Source organism: Mesocricetus auratus, unplaced genomic scaffold, assembly GCF_017639785.1.
Source record: "Mesocricetus auratus isolate SY011 unplaced genomic scaffold, BCM_Maur_2.0 Super-Scaffold_100033, whole genome shotgun sequence".
NCBI lineage: Eukaryota > Metazoa > Chordata > Mammalia > Rodentia > Cricetidae > Mesocricetus > Mesocricetus auratus.
Window position 1 is genome coordinate 14,080,822 of NW_024429213.1, and position 24,243 is coordinate 14,105,064.

General features: G+C 40.6%; 1 protein-coding gene across 7 annotated transcripts in view; it reads left to right on the forward strand.

Moving 5' to 3' along the window:
- Clcn5 (chloride voltage-gated channel 5) overlaps window positions 1-22,562 on the forward strand; it is a 168,038-nt gene extending 145,476 nt beyond the window's left edge. For all 7 annotated transcript variants that reach the window (XM_040733671.1, XM_013124499.3, XM_040733672.1 and 4 more), the window contains 8 exons: window positions 3,971-4,093; window positions 4,752-4,958; window positions 9,290-9,370; window positions 9,598-10,140; window positions 12,553-12,739; window positions 14,124-14,522; window positions 14,664-14,880; window positions 16,583-22,562. In XM_040733671.1, the coding sequence (XP_040589605.1) occupies window positions 3,971-4,093; window positions 4,752-4,958; window positions 9,290-9,370; window positions 9,598-10,140; window positions 12,553-12,739; window positions 14,124-14,522; window positions 14,664-14,880; window positions 16,583-16,673 (1,848 nt within the window). In that variant the 3' untranslated portion in view covers window positions 16,674-22,562. The remainder of the gene's footprint in view (window positions 1-3,970; window positions 4,094-4,751; window positions 4,959-9,289; window positions 9,371-9,597; window positions 10,141-12,552; window positions 12,740-14,123; window positions 14,523-14,663; window positions 14,881-16,582) is intronic.
- The last annotated feature ends 1,681 nt before the right edge of the window (window positions 22,563-24,243 follow it).

Sequence of the window (24,243 nt, forward strand, 5' to 3'; positions counted from 1 at the left end):
CAGATGATTGAGAGAACTGGGAGTTGAACCCAGGCCCTCTGCATGAGCGCCAGAAACTAACCACTAAGCAATCTCTCCAGTTCTAGGAAGCACTTACAAATAATTGTATATACTTACTATGTATATATGTGCATACATATGTGTCTGTATGTGGAAATATGTGTGCCATGGCACTTGTGTGGAGGTCAGAGGGATGTGTTCTGGGATTTGAACTCAGGTCTTCAGGCTTGACAGCAGACACCTTTAACCACTGAACCATCTTGCTAGACACTTATTTTTTAAATCAAAATGTTGTACCTTTCATCCTACCTCTTCCTGTGGTTAACACTTTGCATAGCAATAGTGCAGGAAATTGATATATCTAAAATCCATAGAACTCATTCCCCTGTTTTGGTTGGTGTGTTTCTGGTTTTGTGGTGCTGAAGGTTGAGCCTAGGGCCTTGAATATGCGAGGTGAACTCTCTACCCATGACCAACATCACCAATCCATTTTAGTTCTCTAGCTGTATACAAAATAACCAAAAGCCTGTATAACTAGCCCTTTATCATGGGTCTGTCCCAGCAGTTCCTTGTAAAGCAGAGCTTGAGGTTTGCTCACACAACACATTTTTCTGGCTCTTTTTGTGAATGAAATCATTGCCCGGGGAAATAGCCTGTGAGGCTTTCAGAAGTCTTCTCTTGCCAACAGTTTGGCCAGTGGTCTCTGCCTCTGGCCAGTTTCTGTTGCTTTCCCTGTTACTGCCTTTCCCTCTTTTATCCCCTACCTCTGGAGTCCACCTGCTCTCAAACTATTCTTAAAGGACAAAAAAAAATAATTGTTCTGTGAGGACCTAAGATCATGGAAAAATCAAATTCACAACTAACAAAACTATAGAGTCCTGATTCTCCTTGTGTAGGTCTTTAAATTTTCATAGTGTTTTGTTTTTGCAAAGTCAGAAGTCCATTGAGCTTTGCATCTGTGTCATCTGAATATAGCCCCTGGTGTTTGGTATTCCTTTTGGGTAAAGCATAACTATTTGTCAGACCTTTAATGCTAATTGCTGTGAAATATTAGTTTAAGATGTGCTACATTTGTTTATGCTGTGCAGTATTTGTTTAATGATGCAAAGATGTGTTGCATTCTTCATGTTTCATTTGTTTAACTCTGTGAAACTGTTTTACTTTGCCTGTCTAAAACACCTGATAGGTATAATAAAGAGCTGAATGGCCAATAACTAGGTAGGAGAGATGGATAGGCGGAGCTGCCAGGCAGAGTGAATAAATAAGAGGAGAAATCTAGGTCAAGCTGGCTCAGTCCTTAGAGCATAAGATGCTTAATCTCAAGGTCATGGGTTCAAGCCCCATATTGGGTACCAAAATGTAGTTGCCTATTTTTTTTTTTACACTTTTGGGGCCTGCAGCTCAGCTCCCAAATAAATACACGGAGAATTGTTCTTACTTATGAATGCCCAGCCTTAGCTTGGTTTGTTTCTAGCCAGCTTTTCTAACTTAAATTATTCTGTTTCTCTTTACATTTTGCTTCTGGGCTTTTTACCTTTCTTTATTCTATATGCGTTTCTTCCCTTCTTTCTCTGTGGCTGGCTGTGTGACTGGGTATGGATGACCCCTGGCATCCTCCTCACCTTCTCTTCTCACTCCTTTGCTATTCTCTCTTGCCTAGATGTCTCCTATTTATTCTCTCTGCCTGGCAGCACACCTGTTTGTCTTTCCTGCCTAGCTGTTCATAGCTTAATAGACCAATCAGGTGTTTTAGACAGGCAAAGTAACACAGCTTTATAGAGTTAAACAAATGCAACACATCTTTTCATCGTTAAACCAATATTCCACAGCATAAACAAATGTAGCACATCTTAAACTAATATGACACAATAGTTAATAATTTTTGGTGCTCAGAACTAATTTTTAGGTGTCACACTTCATTATCATTCATATATACATACATATCAAAAGTATATTCTGTGTGTACGAAAATAATTATTCCCTTTTTATTCTTTGGAAAATCTGGAATTATCAGGATCAGATAGTTTCTACTCACATACTTTTTTCTGTGTCTGTTTTAGCAGTTCTCTCTAAGATGTAATTATTATATGTAGAATATTTGTTAAAGGCTTAACTATAATGGTGGTTACTAGGGCAGGGATGAATGGGAAATGAAGGCAGCCAGAGGTATAAATTGGCAATTAGGTGAGGTGAATAAATTTAGAGATATAATGTACCACATGAGAACTGTAGTTAAGAATATTGAACACTGAAAATTTACTATTCAAACAAAGAATCATAATTATGGAGGGTTGCTGACTTATAAATCTCTGTGACATTGTATATACATGTATTGAAACATCAAGGCTTGGGGCTCAAGAGATGGTTTAATTGGTAAGAGTGCTTGTTGCTCTTCTAGAGGACTAAATTTTGATGCTCATCACCTTCATCCAATAGCTCACAACTGCCTGTAATTCCAGCACCAGAGAATCTACTGCCACCTTCTGGCCTACACTGGCACTTGCACTAACATGGAATGTGCACATATATACACATTCTAAAAATAAAATAAAGCATGAAGGACTAGAACTTGACATGGTAGCTCATACCTATAATTCTAGCACTTGGGAAGTAGAGGCTGGAGGAGTAACAGTTCAAGGGTGCCCTCTGCTACCTAATGAGTTCACGACTAACATGGGCTACACAGATGTTTCAAAGCAACAATAACAACTCAAATAAATAAACAAGCATCCAGGCTTGGAGTATAGCATGCATTTTAGCATGTGTGAGTCCCAGGGTTAAATCTCCAGAGTTAAAAACTGAAACAAATGAAACACTCCCCTCACTATCATGCTACTTGCCCTAAACATGCACAGTAAACAATTATAAAGAAATGAAACAATGCTTAAGAATTACTATAATCTGTGAGGATTTTTTTATTAATTTTTTATTTAAATTAAAAACAATCTTATTTGTCATACCCATCCCAGTTCCCTCTCACTCCTGTCCTCCCATGCCCACACCAACCACCCTTCCCACTCCCCATCCACTCGTGAGAAAGGGTGAGGCCTCCCATGGGGGATCATCAAAGTCACATCATTTGTATCTAGACTGAGAAAGTATCCATCTATAGGGAATGTGCTCCTAAAAGCCTGTTCATGCACTAGGGATAAATACTGGTTCCACTGCCAGCAGCCCCATAGACAGCCCAAGCCCCCCAAATGACACCCACTTTCAGGGAGCCTATTAATCCGAGAATTTAACACCAAGATAGGTATGGATAATAGAATGTTGAAGCTTGTTATCATTTCAGTGTCAAGGTTTACCCATCCAAGAAACTGGGAAGGCTATTGTAAGTCTTGTTAAACTTGACATAGAATTATATATATTTGACTGCAAAACTGACAAAAGTACTAATAAAAGGTATGTTGTAACCAGGTATGGTTTCAGCGTGTAATCCCAGTTCTTGGGAGGCAGAGATGTGAGGATTGCTGCAGGTTAGAGGCCAGACAGGGCTATATATCAAGATACTGCATCAAAAAGTAAATGAGCCTTCTCTTGCCAAGAATTTGGCCTCCTGAGTTATGCCTCTGGCTAGAGAGGCAGTTGGATCTCTGTGAGCTTGAGGTTAGCTGGGTTTACATAGCAGAAGTTCTAGGCCAACCATAGTAGTGAGATGTTGTCTCAAAGACAAAAGTGAATCATGTTTGAAGGTTTTCCATTTTCCTTTCCAGCATATAAACTCTTAGAATGCTTTGAGAATTTCCTCTGATTGCAGCAAGACATGTGATTTTCAGTACCAAGGGGTCCTACTGGTGTTTCAGTAGTTTCTCTTATGAATGGTCTGCAAAGAGATGTTTAAGCAATGTACTGTTCTTTTTCTTCCCAGCCCTTTTCTTCCTTTCTCCTGGCAAAATGTCACTGAAAAGAGCTACGTTGCCCACCCAGCTGTCTACACTAAAACAGCGTCTGTCTTTTTGTTCTGTTCCAGGGAGCCTTTGCCTACATAGTCAACTATTTCATGTACGTCCTCTGGGCTCTCCTGTTTGCTTTCCTTGCTGTATCTCTTGTCAAAGCGTTTGCACCTTATGCCTGTGGCTCTGGAATCCCTGAGGTAAGTACAGTATGAACCAATTTTTGTCAAACTTTTCTGTGTATTCCTGCATATACTACAGCTTGGTGACTATCAGAGGGTATCTAAGCTAGAAAAATCTAGATTTTTCCTTTAAGTGTCCTCTCAGCCTGGGTCACAGTATTTGGACTAGAAGAGCGGAGATGGTGGCCCAAACCCCTTTCCTACCTACTTGGGGCTTAGATTGTTTTACTCAAGCAATTTCAGTTTTAGGTTATCAAGATGTCCTTGCTCCTCAGAAATAGTCACAATGTTCTTTGGCAAATATTCCAGGCTGTACTTACTCTTTCAGGCCATTTGTTGAACAATGACCTTATTCTCAGAATATTTTATAATCAGTGGAAATACTTGTTTCTCCTCTGCTGCACCTGTTTCCCCATCCACACACTCTAACCCTTACACTCTCGTCCTCTTTTCTTCTGCCACATGACCCTTTACTCCCCAAAAGTTCATGCAAGTTTGCAAAAATACTTCTGGCTTTCCTAGGTCTCCCCTAAACTGAGATACCTCACAGGACAAGTATATATGTATGTCACTTGTTGAGGAGTTATATAGTTCTTGTAAGGGGGTGCAGATTTTAGCTGGTCAGCTTTGTTTATTTACTTAGTCTGTATTTAATCTTTCTGTGTTTGGTCTGCAGATAAAAACTATCCTGAGTGGGTTCATTATTAGGGGTTATTTGGGTAAATGGACCCTTGTCATCAAAACTATCACTTTGGTGCTGGCAGTGTCATCTGGCTTGAGCCTAGGCAAAGAGGGCCCCCTAGTGCACGTGGCTTGCTGCTGTGGGAACATCCTGTGCCACTGCTTCAACAAATACAGGAAGAATGAAGCCAAGCGCAGAGAGGTAATGACACATGACCTTAATAGCTTAATTTGACTCATGAGCAGAAATGCTATGATCTTAGTGGTAAGAATTTGGGGATCTCACTGTTGTGAATTCAAATAGCTTTTGGTTCAGCAGGTTCAGTTCTAGGAGTCTGTTTTATAACCATCCTAGCATGTGTGTATGCACAGGTAACTAAGGATAGTCAACACAAACTTACTAACATCATAAAAGCAAAATGTCCATCAAATAGGGCCTTGATTTAAAAAAAACTGCTCTGCTCATATCATAGGAAACTGTGCAACCATTTAAAAGAATGAGATGGCCCTAAATATACTGATATGGACTGCTGACAACTGAACACTGCTGCTAGTTTGTGACTACTGTCTATGGGATAATGAGTAAATGAATGTCTTTGAACTTATGAAGAAAATGACCAGGGCTGGTTTTGTGCCTCAGTTAGTAAAGTACTTACCTTGCAAACATTTTATCTCCAAGAACCTATACTTTTAAAGTGGTACATACTTAAAATCCCAGTGCTTGAGAGGGTCAGGCAGATTTTTGGGTCTCAATGGCCAGCTAGCCTTGTCTGCTTACCCAGTACCAGGCCAATGAAAGACACTGTCTCAACAACAGTGCCTGAGGAGCAAAAATAGAGATTGACCTCTGGCCTCCCTTGCACATACACGCATCTGTACACTTGCATACCTGCATACATTAAGATTAACACATAAAACCCAAAAATATCTGGAAATAATTTTATTCTAATCTGTAAAAAGCATGCACTTATGTTAGGTGTGATAATAAGGCAGTAGGAAAGGAGAAGTGAGGACTTGAATTTTAATTTTATTTTTATGAGTCACTTCTCTTTTTTTGGTTTTTCGAGGCAGGGTTTCTCTGTAGCTTTGGAGGCTGTCCTGGAACTAGCTCTTATAGATCACCAGGCTGTTCTTGAACTCACAGAGATCCTCCTGCCTCTGCCTCCCGAGTGCTGGGATTAAAGGCGTGCGCCACCACCACCGGGACCTATGTGTCACTTCTTAAAAAGAAGCTATAGAAAATAATAGACTTTAAGGGACTTGTATAAGAGTAAATATAAATAGTGTATTTCAAATGGCAGATTTTTCTATCTTTTATTGTTATTAAATGCCACTTGAATTAGTTCCTACCTATTAGACCTCTATTTCTGCCTGCCTCTTGCTTCAACCCATTTAAATTCTTTCTACTGTAGCATCACTATGTTTTAGTTAGGGCTTTTTGTTGTTGTTGTTGTTTGATTTGTTTTTTTTAAGATTTATTTCTTTATTACATATACAGTGTTCTGCCAGTATATATGCCTACATGCCAGAAGAGGGCACCAGATCTCATTATGGATAGTTGTGAGCCACCAAGTGGTTGCTGGGAACTGAACTCAGGACCTCTGGCATAGCAGCCGGTGCTTTTAACCTGTGAGCCATCTCTCCAGCCCCTTAGGGTTTCTAGTGCTGTGAAGAGACACTATGACCACAGCAATTCTTATGAAGGAGAACATTTAATTGGGGTGGCTCACTTAAATTCAGAGGTTCAGTGTATTCTTCATGACAGAGAGCATGAGAGTGTGCAGGCAGACATGGTACTGGAGAGGTAGCTGAGAATTCTATATCTTGCAGGCAACAGGAAGTGAAGTGTCACACTGAGTGAAGCCTGAGCAAAGAGACCGCAAAGCCCATCCTCCCAGTGACACACTTCCTCCAACAAGACCACACATACTCCAACAAGCCACACTTCCTAATAGTGCTACTCACTTTGGAGGCCATTTTCTTTCAAACTACCACACTATGCCTGTAGTCCTGCTCAAATTCATCCAGTTGTTAATGTATACTATTTTGAGGAGGAAGAATATTTTTCTTTTTAAATTAATATTTTTCATGAATTTTACATACTGACCACAATTTTCTCTCCCTCCCCTCCTCCCATTCCATCCCTCATCTCCCTTCTACCCAACCCATCCACTGAGGAGGAAGAATATTTTAAACCTGTCCGAAGTCATTGGTTGTATTAATCTTGTTGTAATTTGAACCTAAGGAAGCAGTGGTTCTTGTTGTATTTTCCTTGAATGACCTAAAAGTCACAGGCAGAATAGGTCAAAGCTTAGATCATTTCATTAGAAAAGACCTCTTGTAAAATTGGAATCCAGTGGTTTCTCCTGAAAATAACAACAGCGAAAAGATTAAGCAGAGACTCTGGAAACTGAAAATACTGCGGTTTTAAGTGAGGAATAAAGTTTCCACTAGAAGGGGAAAAGTTCCTGGAACAGGCAGAAAGGAGAGGGAAGCAAGCAGTAGTAGCAGAGGGGCATGTGAGTAGATTGTTATGTGGTAGAAGGACCCAGAAACTGGGTTAAACTAGAGCAATTGTTTAACAGGAATAATGTGTAGCAAATGAACTAGTTGCAAAGAAAACCATTCTAAAGGGCAAGAATAAGTGTTGGTTATTGCTGACTTTAGACGGATGGAGTTGAGTTTGAAACTGGATTCCTTATAAAAGTTGAAATGTTTGCCTGAACTTGCCAGACATTTATCTGACAATCCTGATCTGTTTTCTTTAACTTAGATATCCTAGTGTTTCTTCTGTCATGCTGGGCTTCAACCCCAGAGCCTTGTGAAAGTTACCTTGTTTTGTAGTTCTCAATAGCAATACAACATGCTTGTGACCAGTGACCTTATTACAGTGAGCAGAGCTGAGTTGGACAGGGGGTGCAGAGATTCCATTCTTAAATATAAAACTTGAGTTTCCCTCTCCAGTTTCATCCTAAACATACCCAGTGAAATCCCTGTTTATGGGTTGGAGTTTGGCTTTCCTGTCCTTCTCAAATGACAGCCTTTTGAGCTCTGACTTGTCCAAGCTCTGAAGGTTAGCACTAGAGATTTATCTCCTTTTCCTTCCCCTTCATTTCCTTAGATGGCTTGCCAGTCCTGAAGAAACCTGCCTGCTTGTTTTGCCAAGAAATATTTCATTCTTCAAAATCCTTCCTTTTGTTCATTTTCATCTTTACTACATGTCTCTAAATCATCTCTCTCCACAGCTAGTAGTAGTAGGAAATGATGTGTCCCTATGAATTCTAGTCTGTTTGCCACTAGTGTGTGTCTGCACATTTTACATGGCCATGCTTGCACATACAAGTCAACCCTCTCCAAATACCACTTGATCACTTCCCTCTCTTTTCCTGGGATGCACTATTCTCTTCCTTCCTGTGCCATCTGTCTTCTCTGCCTTTAAAAATCTAGTTCTCTCTTTATTTGTATTTCTATAGGCCATTGACCCTGGACTAGGCTAGAAGGTGTAGGCAATTCTAAACTGTAACTTCACTTTTGTATCACTAGAGCCTTCTGTAATATCTCATTAAAATGTTTCCTAACATGCTGGGGGGAAAGCCCATGAGGTCTCAACCCTGCACAAAAAACTACATGCTAATCAGGAATGCTGAGAGTGGCGAAAAGAGTCTTCCCAGGGAAGAGCACACCAAATGTTTATTCAGTAACAAATAGGCAGCTCTGAAATTGTACATACAAGTAACATTATACAGACTAAGCTGTTTACACTTAGGAATATATATGTATATGCATATATGCATGTAATAAGAATTAGTGAAAAAGGCCATAATTTCGAAGGAGAGCAAGGAAGAGTATATGGGGGGGGGGGTTGAAGAAAGGAAATAGGGGAAATAGTATAATTATAATTACAAAAACTAAAAGAAACAAAGAATGTGAGTGAAACACCTCACTGCAAAGTACTTTATCTGGGTTTCCAAACTCAAGTTCAATTGCTGCACCAGGAGGGCTGCCAGTCTGGGCCCAATTAGAATTATGCGCATGCCTCAGTCACAAATTAAGGGTTCTTTTTTTGTTCAAGCATACGGTCCATATATGCATTCAACATGTAGCATATAGTATTTGCTCTCCAAGTAAATAGGAATTGAACCTTACTTTTTATAATGTAGAACATGTAAATTTTGTTTTTCCCTCCTTTTAAGATTTTTAATTAAAATATAACTAATATCACTTTTCCCCTTCCCTTTCCTCACTCCAACTTCTCCCATATGACCCACTCCTTCTACAATTGATGGAATCTTTTTCTTTGATTATTGTTGTTATAAACATACACACACACACACACACACACACACACACACACACACACACTTAAATATAACCTGCAGAGTCTATTTAGTGTTGCTTGTGTGAAAGTGGCCAGCCCCGTAAAGTTATTATTATTTTTTTAATTATTAGTGGCTATGAACATTTCTTTAAAAATATGATTGAATGTAAGAAAGCCATATTATTCTCTTGCTGATTTTGCATTTTGGATCGTAGGTCTTATCAGCTGCAGCAGCTGCTGGAGTATCTGTAGCCTTTGGGGCACCTATCGGTGGAGTATTATTCAGTCTGGAAGAGGTAATGACTTCTGTCTGTAGCATGTGTATGCCTTTGCATTAGAAATCTTGGCCAGTATCTATGTATTTTGCAGTCCCTGAGTGTTCTGCCTAACTTGGTCCTTTGGCATGTAAGCAGAACTTTCTGCAAAGTCATCATCCTTGACTACAATGTCAGCAGTCCCGCATTTCATTTGAAACAGTTTTTGCATCTTGACTAAGTTTGCTTTCTCACCTTCTGTCTTGTAGGTCAGCTACTATTTTCCCCTCAAAACACTATGGCGTTCATTCTTTGCTGCTCTGGTGGCGGCATTTACACTCCGGTCCATCAATCCATTTGGAAACAGCCGCTTGGTTCTATTTTATGTGGAGTTTCACACCCCATGGCATCTTTTTGAGCTTGTGCCATTCATTGTGCTAGGCATATTCGGTGGCCTGTGGGGAGCTCTGTTTATCCGCACAAACATTGCCTGGTGTCGGAAGCGTAAAACCACACAATTGGGCAAGTATCCTGTTGTCGAGGTACTCATTGTGACAGCCATCACTGCCATCTTGGCTTTCCCCAATGAATATACCCGGATGAGCACAAGTGAGCTCATTTCTGAGCTGTTCAATGACTGTGGCCTCCTGGACTCCTCCAAGCTCTGTGATTATGAGAACCATTTCAACACAAGCAAAGGCGGTGAGCTGCCGGACAGACCTGCTGGCGAGGGAGTCTACAGTGCTATGTGGCAGCTGGCTTTGACACTCATACTGAAAATAGTCATCACTATATTCACCTTTGGCATGAAGGTGAGGAATTCTTTTGGTGAATTCTGTGTGAATGTTCTGTGTGGATGTGGGTTTTGGAGGACAAAGTCAAAGTATCCTACAGTCTTGATAGTTCATGTGACACCAACTTTCCCCAGACGATTCTTTGCTCCTTTTTGTTTTCATGACTACGTAGACAATGATAACTCTGTCTCATATTGCTGATACCTGTATTCAGGTCAAATGCAAACCTCACTAAGGAGTTCTTAAAAGAACACTTTCTCTTTTTCTATGTAAAAACAGTTTCCCCGCAAAAAGCATAGTGAGATATTTGTGCTAGAGCATTTTCTATGCAAGTACAATATGTGACAAATGCGTTGATAATTTTATAGAGTGGTTCTCAACCTGTGGGCCGTGACACCTTAGGGGTTACATATCAGATATTTACACTACATTTTAGAACTGTATCAAAATGACAGTGATGAAGTAGCAATGAAAATAACTTTATGGTTGGGGGTCACCACAACTTGAGGAACTGTATTAAAGGGTCTCAACATTAGAAAGGTTGAGAAGTGCTACTTTATAGGGTACATGTTAGAGTTAATTAAAGAAACATAATTTTAGCCTGAACTCCATGAGGTTACCAGTGTTCTACATCTTAAACACATTTTAGTGTTTAGCAACGTCGTAAAATTCAACCCAACATACAGCTAAATGGTGTTTTTGCAGTTAGTATCCCTGTTGACTTGGTAATGAGTAGGATTCACTTCACAGTTTAAGACTGAAATAGTTCAACTATCAAAAACAGATAACACAGTCCAGTGAGATGGTTCTACAGGTAACAACAGTGCTTGCCACCAAGCCTGGGGATCTGAGTTCATTTCCTAGAACCTACATGGTAAAAGGCAAGAACCAACTCCTGAAAGTTGTCTTCTGGCCTCTACACAAACATCACACATACAACACACACACACACGCACGCACAGAAACATTTACACATACATACTCACACACCACAGTAAGTGGCAAAATAATCCAAGCACATTCATATACAAAGGAACTGCAGTTGATCTTGTATACTTGAGGAGTAGAATTATCTGAGGAGTAAATCTAGTGCTCTATAGCAAAGTAAAGTGACAATACCAATAATTTATTGTATATTTCAAAAGAGAACTTTGACTCTTCTTAAAACAAAGACATAATAAATGTTCAAATGTCAGATATGGTAATTATCCTGATTTGATCATTACACATTTTACACATGTATCCAAATATTACACTGTACTCAATAAATATGAACAATCATTGTGTCTTACTTAATAGCAGATCTTAGGGTGTCATTCTTTACCTTTAGTACCTGTTACAATCTCCAAGTTTTAGAAGAAACAAAAACAGAAAATTGGTTAAAGCATTTGTTTCCTCCATCCTAGCTTTTTCTTCTTTTTTGTTTCTTCTTACCTTACTACCAAATTGTTCCCTCTCTTCTCCGTGGAAAGGCATTTGAACCAGGGATAGGATGGAGACCCTGAAAAGTTCCTGGGTGCTTCTTGGGTTGATTTCAACATTGTTATTTCATTGTTTTCTAAAGGGAATATGTAGATCCACAGAACACCAACTTGAGTGCATCCCAAAGTCACTTACACACTATTGAGGAACCATAAGCTGTTCTGATTCTGTGTACTATCATTTCTTTCCTTTGATATTACTAGTTCATAGAAGTCAAGAAACAAAACAGGAAAGCAGATGAAGGTTTCCTTTTCTCAGTTAAGCATGCAGCTATAGCCACTATCTCATTTAAAAGTTTTAATCTGCCGTTGAGTTGCTATAAGGTAGATGAAAACTTCCTATGCCATCTTTTTTATTTGAGTGATGGGGTTAAGATGCAATATATAACTGTCATTATGAGTATTTTATTTAAATCTCAGCACTGATATTCACTAACTCTTGACCTTGGGTAAATTACTTAATCTCTCTGAATCTTGGGGCCTATAATTTAGGAATAATAACGTCTAATTTCTGGGGTTATTATAGAGCATCTATCAATCTTTATATAGACCATCCATCATAAAACACAATAGTCAACAAAGGATAGATTATTACTGATAAAAATTCAGAATTGGAAATGTCTGCATATATAAGAAATTCCATCTATTTTCCTTTTTCTTTGGGAAAGGCCTAATTTCTGCCTCCAGTTTTGTGTTGGTCTGGAGAGTTCAGGCTCTTGCCTGATGGACCCCCGAATCAGGGTAAGCTTCTTCGAAGTCATCCTTGCCTGCACGTCCCAGAGAACCTCTAGTTCCTGTAGTGTTACACAAATCTTTGCAGCCACTTGGTAGCATAGTGCATAGTTAAATTGTCGATGGCCTGTTTGCTTCGCAGAGGGTCTTCTAGCCCTACTGTATGCCAAGAGTGACATCGTTTCTCACTAAGCACCTCCTTGCTTTCTCTTTGCAGATTCCTTCTGGTCTCTTTATCCCCAGTATGGCTGTTGGTGCTATAGCAGGCCGTCTTTTAGGAGTAGGGATGGAGCAACTGGCTTATTACCACCATGATTGGGGCATCTTCAATAGCTGGTGTAGTCAGGGAGCTGATTGCATCACGCCTGGCCTTTATGCTATGGTTGGGGCTGCAGCCTGTTTAGGTGAGTAGTGTTGGCTTTGACTTCAAAAAAGTTACCCTGCCAGTGACATACAAATGAAGAGTAATAAGAAATGCAATGGACTACAGAGTGTTTTTTTTTCTTTTTTCATGATTCTCCATTTCTTGTTGTTGGGTTTACTATTTCTCAAACATTTAAAAAAAGGTAATCCTAATCTCTCACATAGGGGAAGTCATCAGAAATCTGGACATAGCTACCTGCATAAGAATGTGTATCACAGTATTATTTATAAGAACCAAAATTAGGCAGGTGTGGTGGCACATACTTGTAATCAGCCCTTGGGAGGGTCTCAAGTTCCAGGTCTGCCTAACCTCTGCTCTGCCAATGTAAAGCAACCTAAATTTGAACATGAAGGAACTTGTGAAGCAAATGGTGCTCCATCCATATATTACATTCTATGGCCCTTAAACATGATGTATAACCTATTTTTGTATGTGTGCAAGTGTATGATGCTAGGATCGAACCCAAGGTATACTACTTGCAAGACAAGCTCTGAGCTATATTCTGGTGGTATATAAATATCACTAAGCTGTATTGCAAGACTTCTTTTCACTTTTTATTCTAAGACAGAATCCCAGTAAGTTCTTCTTGCACTTGTGATCCTCTTGCCTCCACCACTTGAACAGCTGGAATTATAGGCCTGGACCACAAGGCCTCTGTTAACTTTTAGCATCTTTAAATGTGATATTTAAAACGTTATTCTTACATTTATTTTACGGTGGGAGAGGGGAAGCCTATGCTACGGTGTGTGTGTGTGTATGAAGGTCAGAGGACAACTTAGCAGATTCACGTCTCTCCTTTCATCACCTGGGTTCTGAATGGTCAAACTTAGTTCATCAGACTTGGCAACAACTTGCCTTGCTGCCACGACCCTTTAATTTTTTTGTTAATGTAGTTTAAAAGTGGGAATAATGTCAAATATTCCCAACAAATGATGGGAGAAAAGTATGATAGGGAACTAAACATAATATGAGTTCACATATGTAAAACTACATGTTTTGTATCAGAAAAGTATAAGTAGAGGAAAATTTTATATGTATATATAAGCAGAGGAAAATATATAAAAATATATATTTTGTATTGGAAAAAACAAATTGTATTCTGCATATACACAGCTATGTTTTCTGTAATGAACATGTATTGCATTTACAATTAGGAAAAACAAGTTTGTAGAAACTAGAAGGCTGTTTCTACTTCATTATTTTGAGAAAGCTAAGCCATGTCTACTGTAAAGCCTCGTTTTAATGCAAACTGGAATCCGCTGAGACCCCATTCTAGCACTATTTCTCGTTCTTTCCCCAGTGAGACCAGGTATGCAGTTGTAATGACTCCTGTGCTTTGTTTCCTATATCTTTTTCCTTTGTAGGTGGGGTAACTCGGATGACTGTTTCCCTTGTTGTCATAATGTTTGAACTGACTGGTGGCCTGGAATATATTGTGCCTCTGATGGCTGCAGCCATGACAAGCAAGTGGGTGGCAGACGCTCTTGGGCGAGAGGGCATTTATGATGCCCACATTCGTCTCAATGGATACCCCTTTCTTGAAGCCAAAGAAGAATTCGCTCATAAGACTCTGGCAATGGATGTGATGAAGCCCCGGAGAAATGATCCCCTGCTGACTGTCCTTACTCAGGACAGCATGACTGTGGAAGATGTAGAGACCATAATCAGTGAAACCACTTACAGTGGCTTTCCAGTGGTAGTCTCCCGAGAGTCACAAAGGCTTGTGGGCTTTGTTCTTCGAAGAGATCTCATCATTTCAATCGGTAAGGATTTCAGAAAAGGAATAAAGGAACTTTGCAAGTGTGCATGAAGTCGGGGAGACAAAGGGAAGGGGCCTGGCTAAGGGACGGGATGGAGAGCTAGTACTTCAGTGTTCAACGTTTCATTTCCTTCTCTTCACATAGAAAACGCTCGGAAGAAACAGGATGGGGTTGTGAGCACCTCCATCATTTATTTCACTGAGCATTCCCCTCCAATGCCACCATACACTCCACCTACCCTGAAGCTTCGGAACATCCTGGATCTCAGCCCCTTCACTGTGACGGACCTTACGCCAATGGAGATCGTAGTGGATATCTTCCGCAAGCTGGGACTGCGCCAGTGCCTGGTTACACACAATGGGTGAGCACCCTTGAATAAAGGCACTTTGGATTATGGGAGAAACTGAATAGAGACATAAAAGGGAGAACCCAAGTTTACACGAACACTTTCAGGCCTTTTCGAAGCTCCAAGAAGAAGGTAGATGTTATTAAAGGGTCTTGTTTGAGAGATGCACATTATCAGTAAGTCAGTTTCTCCTCTACCAAGAAAGGAACTGTGCTGCTGTGCACAGGCATCACTGAAATTGGAATGATGTTAGACGTGTGCAATGGTGCCTCCAACCCTTCAGACATACCTTCTAATCACCATGAAAAGTCTGGAACTATGGCTACTACTGACCTTCATATGTACATACTGTGTTTGTTACTGTATACTCACATGCCTATGAGGAAGCTTAATTTATAAGTCAGATGCAGTCAGAGAGTAAAAACAATAAATACTGTCATAAGCATTTTGTGAATGAAGAGTTTCCCCTCCTTTTAAAATACCTTATTGTTTTAGACTATGGTTGCCCTTAAGTAACCAAAGACATAGTTACAGGAGACTGCTGACCAGGGTGGCGGCACACACCTGTAATGCCAGCACTTGGATAGTAGAAGCAGGAGAATCAGTTGTTCTAGGCCAGTCTCAGCTATGTAGTGAATTTAGACCACCCTGGCCCACATGAGACTCTGTCTCCAAAAGAAAGGAAGATTATTGTACTTGACACTTAACAATCCCCTTGTTATTATTTGAGGATAGAAAACAAATATCCAGGTTTCAGTGAGGTCTATCTCCACAAGGGCCCCTGGATAAATAAATAGATGATAGGATGGGCTATAAATCACAAGTCTTTGAATTTCAAAGCCCAAGACTCTTTTCTTCCTGGAATAAATCTTGTCCAGTAAAGAAGGCCCGCTGTTGTTATTGGGAAAGAGTGCAGGCTAAGAAGAGGGCTGGAGGGTCTTCTTGTTTTTAACACTTTATGTTAACCTAACAACTCTATAAGAACTCCTCCTGCTTCTAAAATTTGGAAGTGGCATAATAAATAACTTACAAGAGCTAAGTTAGTAAATAGACTTTCTCTAGTAGGTAGTGCTTGCTGAAGCCCTAACGCATGTAAGAAGATACTGCATGATATTCTGACAGCCATGAAAGTAATCTTTCTGTGTTCTTGAGTAGCGTGCATGGTTATAGAGGAATTCAGGAACATACAAGTGATCATAGGGCAAAAGCAAAAAAGAGTAAGGACTGTGGATGAGTCTGCACAGAGCATGCCATTACTGGGAGTAGTACAGAGTCTCAGATGGTTCATAGGACCAGGGATGTTTGGGGGAGCATCTGAACAGGGCTGCAGTAAGTAGATAAGATTCATAGGTTTGGAGAGGAATATTTAAATCAGGAGGAAATGTGGAACCTGAGACCTAGATGTAGAAGTGTCAGTGCATTTAGAGATGTATGCATTGCTCCATTTGTCTGGAAAACACGCACACACACACATGCACGCACACACGCACACACACACACACACACACACGCACACACACACGCGCACACACGCGCACACACACGCACGCACACACGCACGCACGCAACTGTTCTGTTAGCTCATCATTCTCCAAGTCCACATAGTGTTGAAAAAGAAAGTTGAGAAAGATTAAGAAGGACAAGTATCACTTTTTGTTAAGAACACTATTTTCACTGTACATTTATTTTGGCTTTGTTTTGTGTGTTTGTCTTTTAGGCGCTTACTTGGAATCATTACCAAAAAGGATGTGTTAAAGCACATAGCACAGATGGCAAACCAAGATCCTGATTCCATCCTCTTCAACTAGAATCATGGGGTTGTTTTGGATATAAAACGAGGACATTGTGGACCATGGATATATTTTATTAACTGGGTACCCAAAACACATTTCCCATATTTGGATGGTGAAGTCATATTAGTGTGTTGTCTGTTTCCTACAAGTTAACCAGTTGCACTACATAATTTCTGGAAATTAATCTCTCTAGGAGAAAATACAGATAGGCTTATGTGATACTGCATTAGGAAGGGTTCACGAAAGAGTAAACAAGATTGCTATGGTTTAATTATGTTTGTTCTTTAAAATTATTTTTTTTAATTTAAAAGTAATTGTTAGCCAATATGCAATCACTGAAAACTATGCAAGAAAATTTCCAACTATTCTGACATATAGCCTGCAGGAAACTCATGAAAATATTCATGTGTTGCGGGAGGACTCTAACTGTCATTGGTAGAAGATGAAGTGTGAACTAAGGGGCTTTGCCTTTCAAGCTACCGAAAGGAAAGCCAGAAGGAAATAGCAATGGCATTTTTTAGACTGTGAAGATTCGATTAAATTCTTATTCCTGTTACAGTATTTAGAATTATTAGTTTGTTACGTTTACCTTTTCATGAGAAGACAGTGCTGCTCTGGTTATCTCCTCCAAGTGAAGTAGAGGGGTTGGCCTTTAGAGCCTGCCGCCCTGGTCTTTTGAAGTGCACAAAGTTAAGTTACAGAGCTTTCTCCTTGGCTGCAGAAAGGCTAATTTTCCAAATGGCAATGCTAGCTAGTAGACAAGGACTTCGTTAGGAATTTGTTAGTATCTAGGAATTATTTCTCCCGGTTTTCTTGAAATGAAGATAAAGTTCTGAGCAAAGTCAGCGACTAGGAAGTTCACATTTTTGTGAAGTCCTAACCAAATCTCTTACCCAGATGCCACCTCCACGGATGATGGTGCTTTAGGCTTCTGGAATAAGTAAGAACAGTGTATGGAAGCGAGTCTAGGCTGAATAGTGGTAAAGCAGGGGAGAGTGAGAGCTGCATCAGCATCCCGATGCATTCCTTTGAAAAGACCACCAGTACTAAAATAACTGGACACCTGTGCTCCTCCTAGTGCTGAGTATGCACAGCAGGCCATTGTTCCTGTGAGCATGAAGTAGGCTAGAGATAGATATTGAAACAACTGGAACGGGATAGGCAACTGCAGCTACCTTGAGGTACCAGATCTGACTAAAATGCAGAGTCATCCTAAAACCTAGGTGGATGGATGAGGCCTGATGACACCAAAGGTGCTTGTACCCAGTTAAAGAGGTGCCTGTCTCAATTTCCTACCACAAGTGTGACAGTTTAAAAAAATCACATTATAGAAACACCTGGTGGAATTCAAGAGCCACCACCAGCATTCCAACCACTCTTTCATTTTCTATCACTTTATCCATGTGCAATTACTCTCCCTCCGTTCTTTTTGCTTTTCTTCTCAGCACAGAATCCTCTTTAGGATGGAGCAGTATGCTTGGTTAATCATTCCTACTAATGACAAAAATACCTACTAGGACTAGTTAAATTGTCAGCCAAGGTTCAGCAGTCTCACAGCACTTAGACTAGAGGTGACACCTTTTGTTTTCCATGTGGCCCCCGCTGCTGCTGCCATGCCTCCGTTTCTGTCTCGACTTCCCATGGCAGTGAGGCCACGTTGTTGGTTAACAGTTTAGCCTTGTTCATCTTACAAATCTGTCCCTGATACTTCTGACTGCCCTTCTAACTCAGAATCAGTGGCACTTGGCACATTCCCATGTGTAACCCACCCCTCCCAAGCAACTCAGTGTACCCCATTTTAAAAGTTGTTGATCCCTGAGTCAAGGATTTTTTTTAACCCCCAGTTCTTACTGTTCCAAAATCAGAAATTCTTTTATTATCCAGGGCTGAGTAGTCAAGACATATTTTTATCTTTACTATGTCAGGGTAGCCCCCAGAGTTTCTCCTTTTAAATCTGTTGCTCTGGCATTTTAATGAAAAAGAATCCTTGGGGTACATGGTATCATAGTCATGGCTCTGTGACTTTATGTCTTGTTCCTTCTATGCCACTGCATTCTTTGTGTGAGATGAGACTCTGCCTGAGCAGATAATATATTATGTGCAGATCAGAGTTCTTGTCTATAGATTTCAGGTTCATTTGGTACCTATTTCATTAGTGATCCTGCCAAACAGGAAACGTTACTGTGACTGGTATTTAATGGCATGGGAAGGTTTGGTCATGTCTCATAGAGCAGCAGTGACATAGATTATCTTGTTTGCCTTCTAGTTTTTTGTTTTTCTTCATTGTACACAGACGAGCCAGTGTTAAGGTGCTACTTCAGAGAATAAATCTAAGAAATCAGATAACACTGTGCGAATGGATACTGTCTAGATGCTAAGCACCGATTGGCCCTCCAGATAATTGACAATATCCCTTTGATACCTCACCCCTTAGAAATACCATTCATTAACCTCAGTTTCTCAGGAATCCTTGTAGTTGTATGCCAGAAATAGCTGTAGGGTCTGGTGTCCATTGTATGTCCAACCACTCAATGGTTGGCTGGTTCTTACTGGAGTGCTCTACAAGGTTGCTAGCCTAGCACCTGGACACACAGTGGTTGTTGTCTTGAGATAAAGGGAAGTTCTTCCTGCCATTGCCATTCCATTTCATCAGTTAGGTAATCCTAAAAACAAAACAAAAACAGAAAAGGAAAAGGAAAAATCCAAGCCAATATAGGAAAGTCTGTCATAGCCTCAAGTGACTCCATACCTCAGTGGTAAAATACTGGATAATTTAAGATTTTAAAATGAATTGAGACAAGTTTATTTTGGTACTGGAAAAGAAAATAGCCTGATATAAGGAAAGCGTTTACAGAAGAACACCAATAAATGCCTCGAGGCTGGGAATTTTCCAAGGAAATATATCTGGAGGAAATTTAGCCATGAAGGGAGTTGATGGATTTGTAAAAGTCTAACTGCTAAATTTTATATCTTCACACCTTCAATGGAAAGAACTTAATGTAGTTTAGAGAGTGCGTAGTGAGCTCAATTAGAGATAGCAAATGGCGACTGGCAATGGGAAATAGTAGCTGTTAAAGATCATGTCAACTTATATCTGGTTAGAAACAACCACATTGCATTGCAGCACCCTCCTCTCTCTGGCCCCAGTGTCCTGGTGCAACCCAGCTGCAGAGTAGAGCTCAGAACAGAACACTTCTGGTAGATTAGTTGGAATTGATGATACTTTGAATTGGCCAGCTGGCGGAGCAAACAATTAATTTGCTGGTTTAACTGCAAAGCAGGCCAATTACTTTGGCACTAGAGTCGCAATCTGAACTCTTTACAGGAAGAGCAGGGGCCTTTCTGAAAGATCAGTCTCTGAATGGGTGGGCTCGACTTCACTGTTCTAAAACATTCATCTTTGCAACCACCTCTGGGATTATCTGGGTTCCCTTTAGGGGGAGATGCAGGCATTGAAAATGATGACAGACCTGTTAACAAAATGTACGTGCTGCCAGGTAGTATGAAGAAAGCCATCCCGTGTCCTAGTCCGTGCTTCTTGGCATAAGGTGGGCAGAAAAGCCCCAAAGGGAGAGAAAGGCAAGTCGTCCTCAAGTCCAGGGTTCCCAAACTAGAGCCTCAAAGCACCATTTGGCTTCAGGACAGTCTAGTTTTGTGGACAGGGTCAGCATACGGCATGTGCTTAAGGAGGAACGTACTATCTGAGTGTTTAGATGATAAACCTTCTGCCATTTTGTTTTAAGCCTCCCTGCTATGTCCTTATTCTATATTGAAAATAAGTTGTTTTCTCCCATTGCAGCTCAGAAGCTGTGTAAATTTGGAGATGAGTTGCCACAGCACAGCTGGGAAATTGCTGGGCTTTGCTTCGGTTTCAGCCATTTCTTCCAAGGAGAGAGATTCTTGGAAAAATGTATATTAGCAACTTTAAGCTACTCCCTATACATATGCTGGCCACATTCTCATTCCTAAGCATCTGCATCTGGGCAAAGTTATGAAGGGAACAAAATGAGTTTTCCCATGATGTTAATATATTTTGTCAAATCCTCCAAGAAGGATATGATGTGGAGTTTTCTTTCTTCTTTCCTTCTTTCTTTTCTTCCTTCCTTCCTTCGTTCCTTCTTTTTCTTTCTTTTTTTTTTTTTTTGCATGGGGCCTATGCGCCCAACTTTACATTCAAAAATTCCTACCTCTAAGTTGCTACCAAAGGGTCTTTGGTCTGCATGTGCACACCTGTCAAATGGATGCCCTGACTAGTGTCTGGCCTTCTGAGGAGAAACTGATGGTACATGTAAGGCAAAAACACACTCTGTCTCTGCCTCGTTTCTTTTACTCCCCCTACCATTCGTATCCTAAATTCAAATCTCCCCATTTTGAGAGCTTGTTGTTTGAATATGGACTTGGGTGGGTAGGGAGAAGTTGACCCTGAGAACGAAGAATGGAGACTCCTCAGTTGATGAGGCCATTGGCAGTTTGCTCACTCCCCAGTAGGGGCCAAAGCCAGCAATACTTACTGGGGGTGTTGAAGGTTTTGGCTGTATTATATATTCGTCCAAATGGGCTGGAATTGGGGAGCAGTTTAGGATTTAATGAGAAAAAATTATCATTTAGTGAAACGGAGAAGAAGGCAGGTCGTGTGATGGGTTTTTTCAATCAAAGGGGGAGTGTTCAGCCTTGCTGTCGAGTAGAGGGTACCTCAGAATATGTTTCTTTCCCTCCATTCACTTTCTTGCCTTTCACTTTACTTTCTTCTCCATTGCCCTGCCTTTTTAGTACTCAGCTTTTTATATAAGTATTTACTTTTTTTTTTACTATATATTTGGTCCTTTGGGACTGTGTGATGATTAAATTGTATTCCATTCAAGATAAACTTATATGTTTAATATTTTATTCTCTAAAAATTGTCTTTTGAAGCTATGCTGCTATCCAGGTACAGGCCAGAAAGGAATTGGGCCTGATAGCATCTTGGTCATGTCACCAAAGGGTGACTAATATGTCATAATGATGATTCTTGCTTATTTGACCAAGGCCAGCCTCCTGTTTATACCTCTGCCCATTCATTTCTGGCCATGGGAAATATACCAGCTATTGGGTGAGCCATTGAAGCCAGGAGGACCAGAAGGGCCAGGAACCAGCCCATGGGCACCATAGGAATATCTCTGTAGGAAGCTCATTTGTAGGGCTGGCTTCAGTTGCAGTAGCCAAAGAAAATCTGTCTGACTGGACATTTTAATTCCTAAGAGTTGGTCAAAGTTCAGCTGAAGCTAATGCATAGATATCTGTAGTAGCTTGGCATCCAGAAAGGAGCTTCAACCAAAGCTAATATAGCCTGAGTTTCCACAGGAAGCGTGGAGTTGAGCTGTTCAGATCAGGCATTTACCAGATTGTTGCCAACCCTTCAACCATGCTTTTGTAGCTTTAGCCTCACCTGCTTATAGACACAGCAAGATCCAAAGCTGTGGCTTAGTGCTCACTTTGCTCTGCTCCCTGGTCATGTATAGTGACATGGTGTAAAAAGGAAACCATGGATTGGGGAGTTGGGTGACCTGGTTTGTATTCCCTATGCTTCTACTAACTAGCCTCAAGATCTTAACCGCTCTGTGCCTCAGTGTTCCCATCTGCAAAATGGGGATAGTGTAAATTGCCCTACCTACCTCACAGGGTTGTTGTGAGGATAAACTGAGACAATGAATGGAAAGCACTTTGACAATTAAGTGCTATGCAAATTGTAAGAAATGGAAACAATCATGTTCAAGGCAATGGAATGGACATTAGCAGAAAGGTTAATGGGATTGTCCAGCCCTTTCTCTGTGTGGCTTAAACCTAGGTTGCCATTGCTTTATACATTTTCACTTAGCACAGATTTGTAATTATGCATGTAATAAAGCACAGCCTTATTCAACTTGATTCTAGTGTGTTTTTGAAGATCCTGAACTTTTGAGTGTTTCTTTTTATCATAAAAGAAACCATGAGGACAAGGTATGGGGTTTGTGGAATGATTTAGAAAGCAGCTGTGGGGCTGGAGAGATGACTCAATGGTTTAGAGCACTTGTTGCCCTTATAGCAGACCCAGGTTCAATTCCCAGAACCCACATGGTGGCTCACAACCACCTGTAACTCCAGTTCCAAGGGACCTGATGACCTCTTCTGGCCTCAACAGACATTAACTGTATACATGGTGCACCTACATATGTGTAGGCAAAACATTGGTAAAATGAGTTAAAATTTTTAAAGCAACTTACAACCACTACTATCAGGCTCACTAATTTAAAAATGTTTGTGAAATACTAATTATTACACTTACAGATTAAGTGCTTCCCCCCAGTTCTGGGGGTGGAATCTAAGACCTTGCATACTCTTAGCAAAATTCCTACTATTGTGCTATATCCCCAGCCTCAGTATTGATTTTTCAAATATACTTTGTTCATTTTTACTTTATGTACATTGTTTTACCTATATGTATGTCTGCGTGAGGCTGTCACATCTTAGAGTTACAGACAGTTGTGAGCTGCTGTGTGGATGCTGGGAATTGAACCTGGGTCATCTGGAAGAGCAGTCAGTGCTCTTAACTGCTGAGTCATCTCTCCAGCCCCTGGTTTTTACTATAAGGAGACAAATGAGGAGCACCTGATTCGTGAGGCACTGCAGATGCCTGGATACTCCACTTATTCTGGCTGATAATCCTTTCCTGATGACATGAGAATGAGCTTGGAGCTACATTTTTCTCTCAAGAGTTCTTAATCATGTAGGATGGTAAACTTTGACAGACTTATGGCCCACAGTTGAGGAGAAGAATGTGTGATTAAAACGGTCCTACAGGGTTGGAAGGATAGCTCTGTATTGAAGAGCTGCTGTTGCAAAGGACCTGGACTTGATTCTGATTCTTTTCCCAGAACCCACATTAGGCAGCTCACACAAGTTTAAAAAAATAGTATTTTTAGTGTTAAACAGTGTTTTTCCAAGAACATCAATCCCCTGTGGTATGTTGACAATAAAATGCCTTTGGTGAGAAATCTTCCAGAGCGGTCATGTAAATTAAAGAGGGACAAGGCATGGAAAAGTGATTTGATACGCAGCAGTTATTGCCACACCTTTACAAATCCTAGAAAATAAAGGAAGGCCATACTTGGAAGTGTGGTTTTTCTCCTCTTTTTCCTGTGGCTGACTCCGCCCTACTCTTTCCCTCTTGCAGTCAGACACTACCTGTAAGTCAGTATTCATGGATCCAAGTTTTATTCTAAATCTGTCCCTTGTTAAGAACACTCATTGATCTCGAAAAAGACATAAATTTGATTCACACCACCAGCTTCAGTGGCTCACAACCTCCTGTCACTCCAGTGTCAGGGGATCCTGATGTTCTCTGGCCACTACAGGTACATGCACTGTCTTAGTCAGTGTTGTATTGTTCTGAAGAGCCACCATGGCCATGGCAGTGCTTATAAAAGAAAGCATTTGACAGGAGCTTGCTTATATTTTCAGATGTTTAGTCCATTACCATCATGGTGGGAAGCATGGTGGCAGGCAGGCAGACATGGTGCTGGAGAGGTAGCTGAGAGTTCTACATCCCGATCCACAGGCAGCAGAAAGA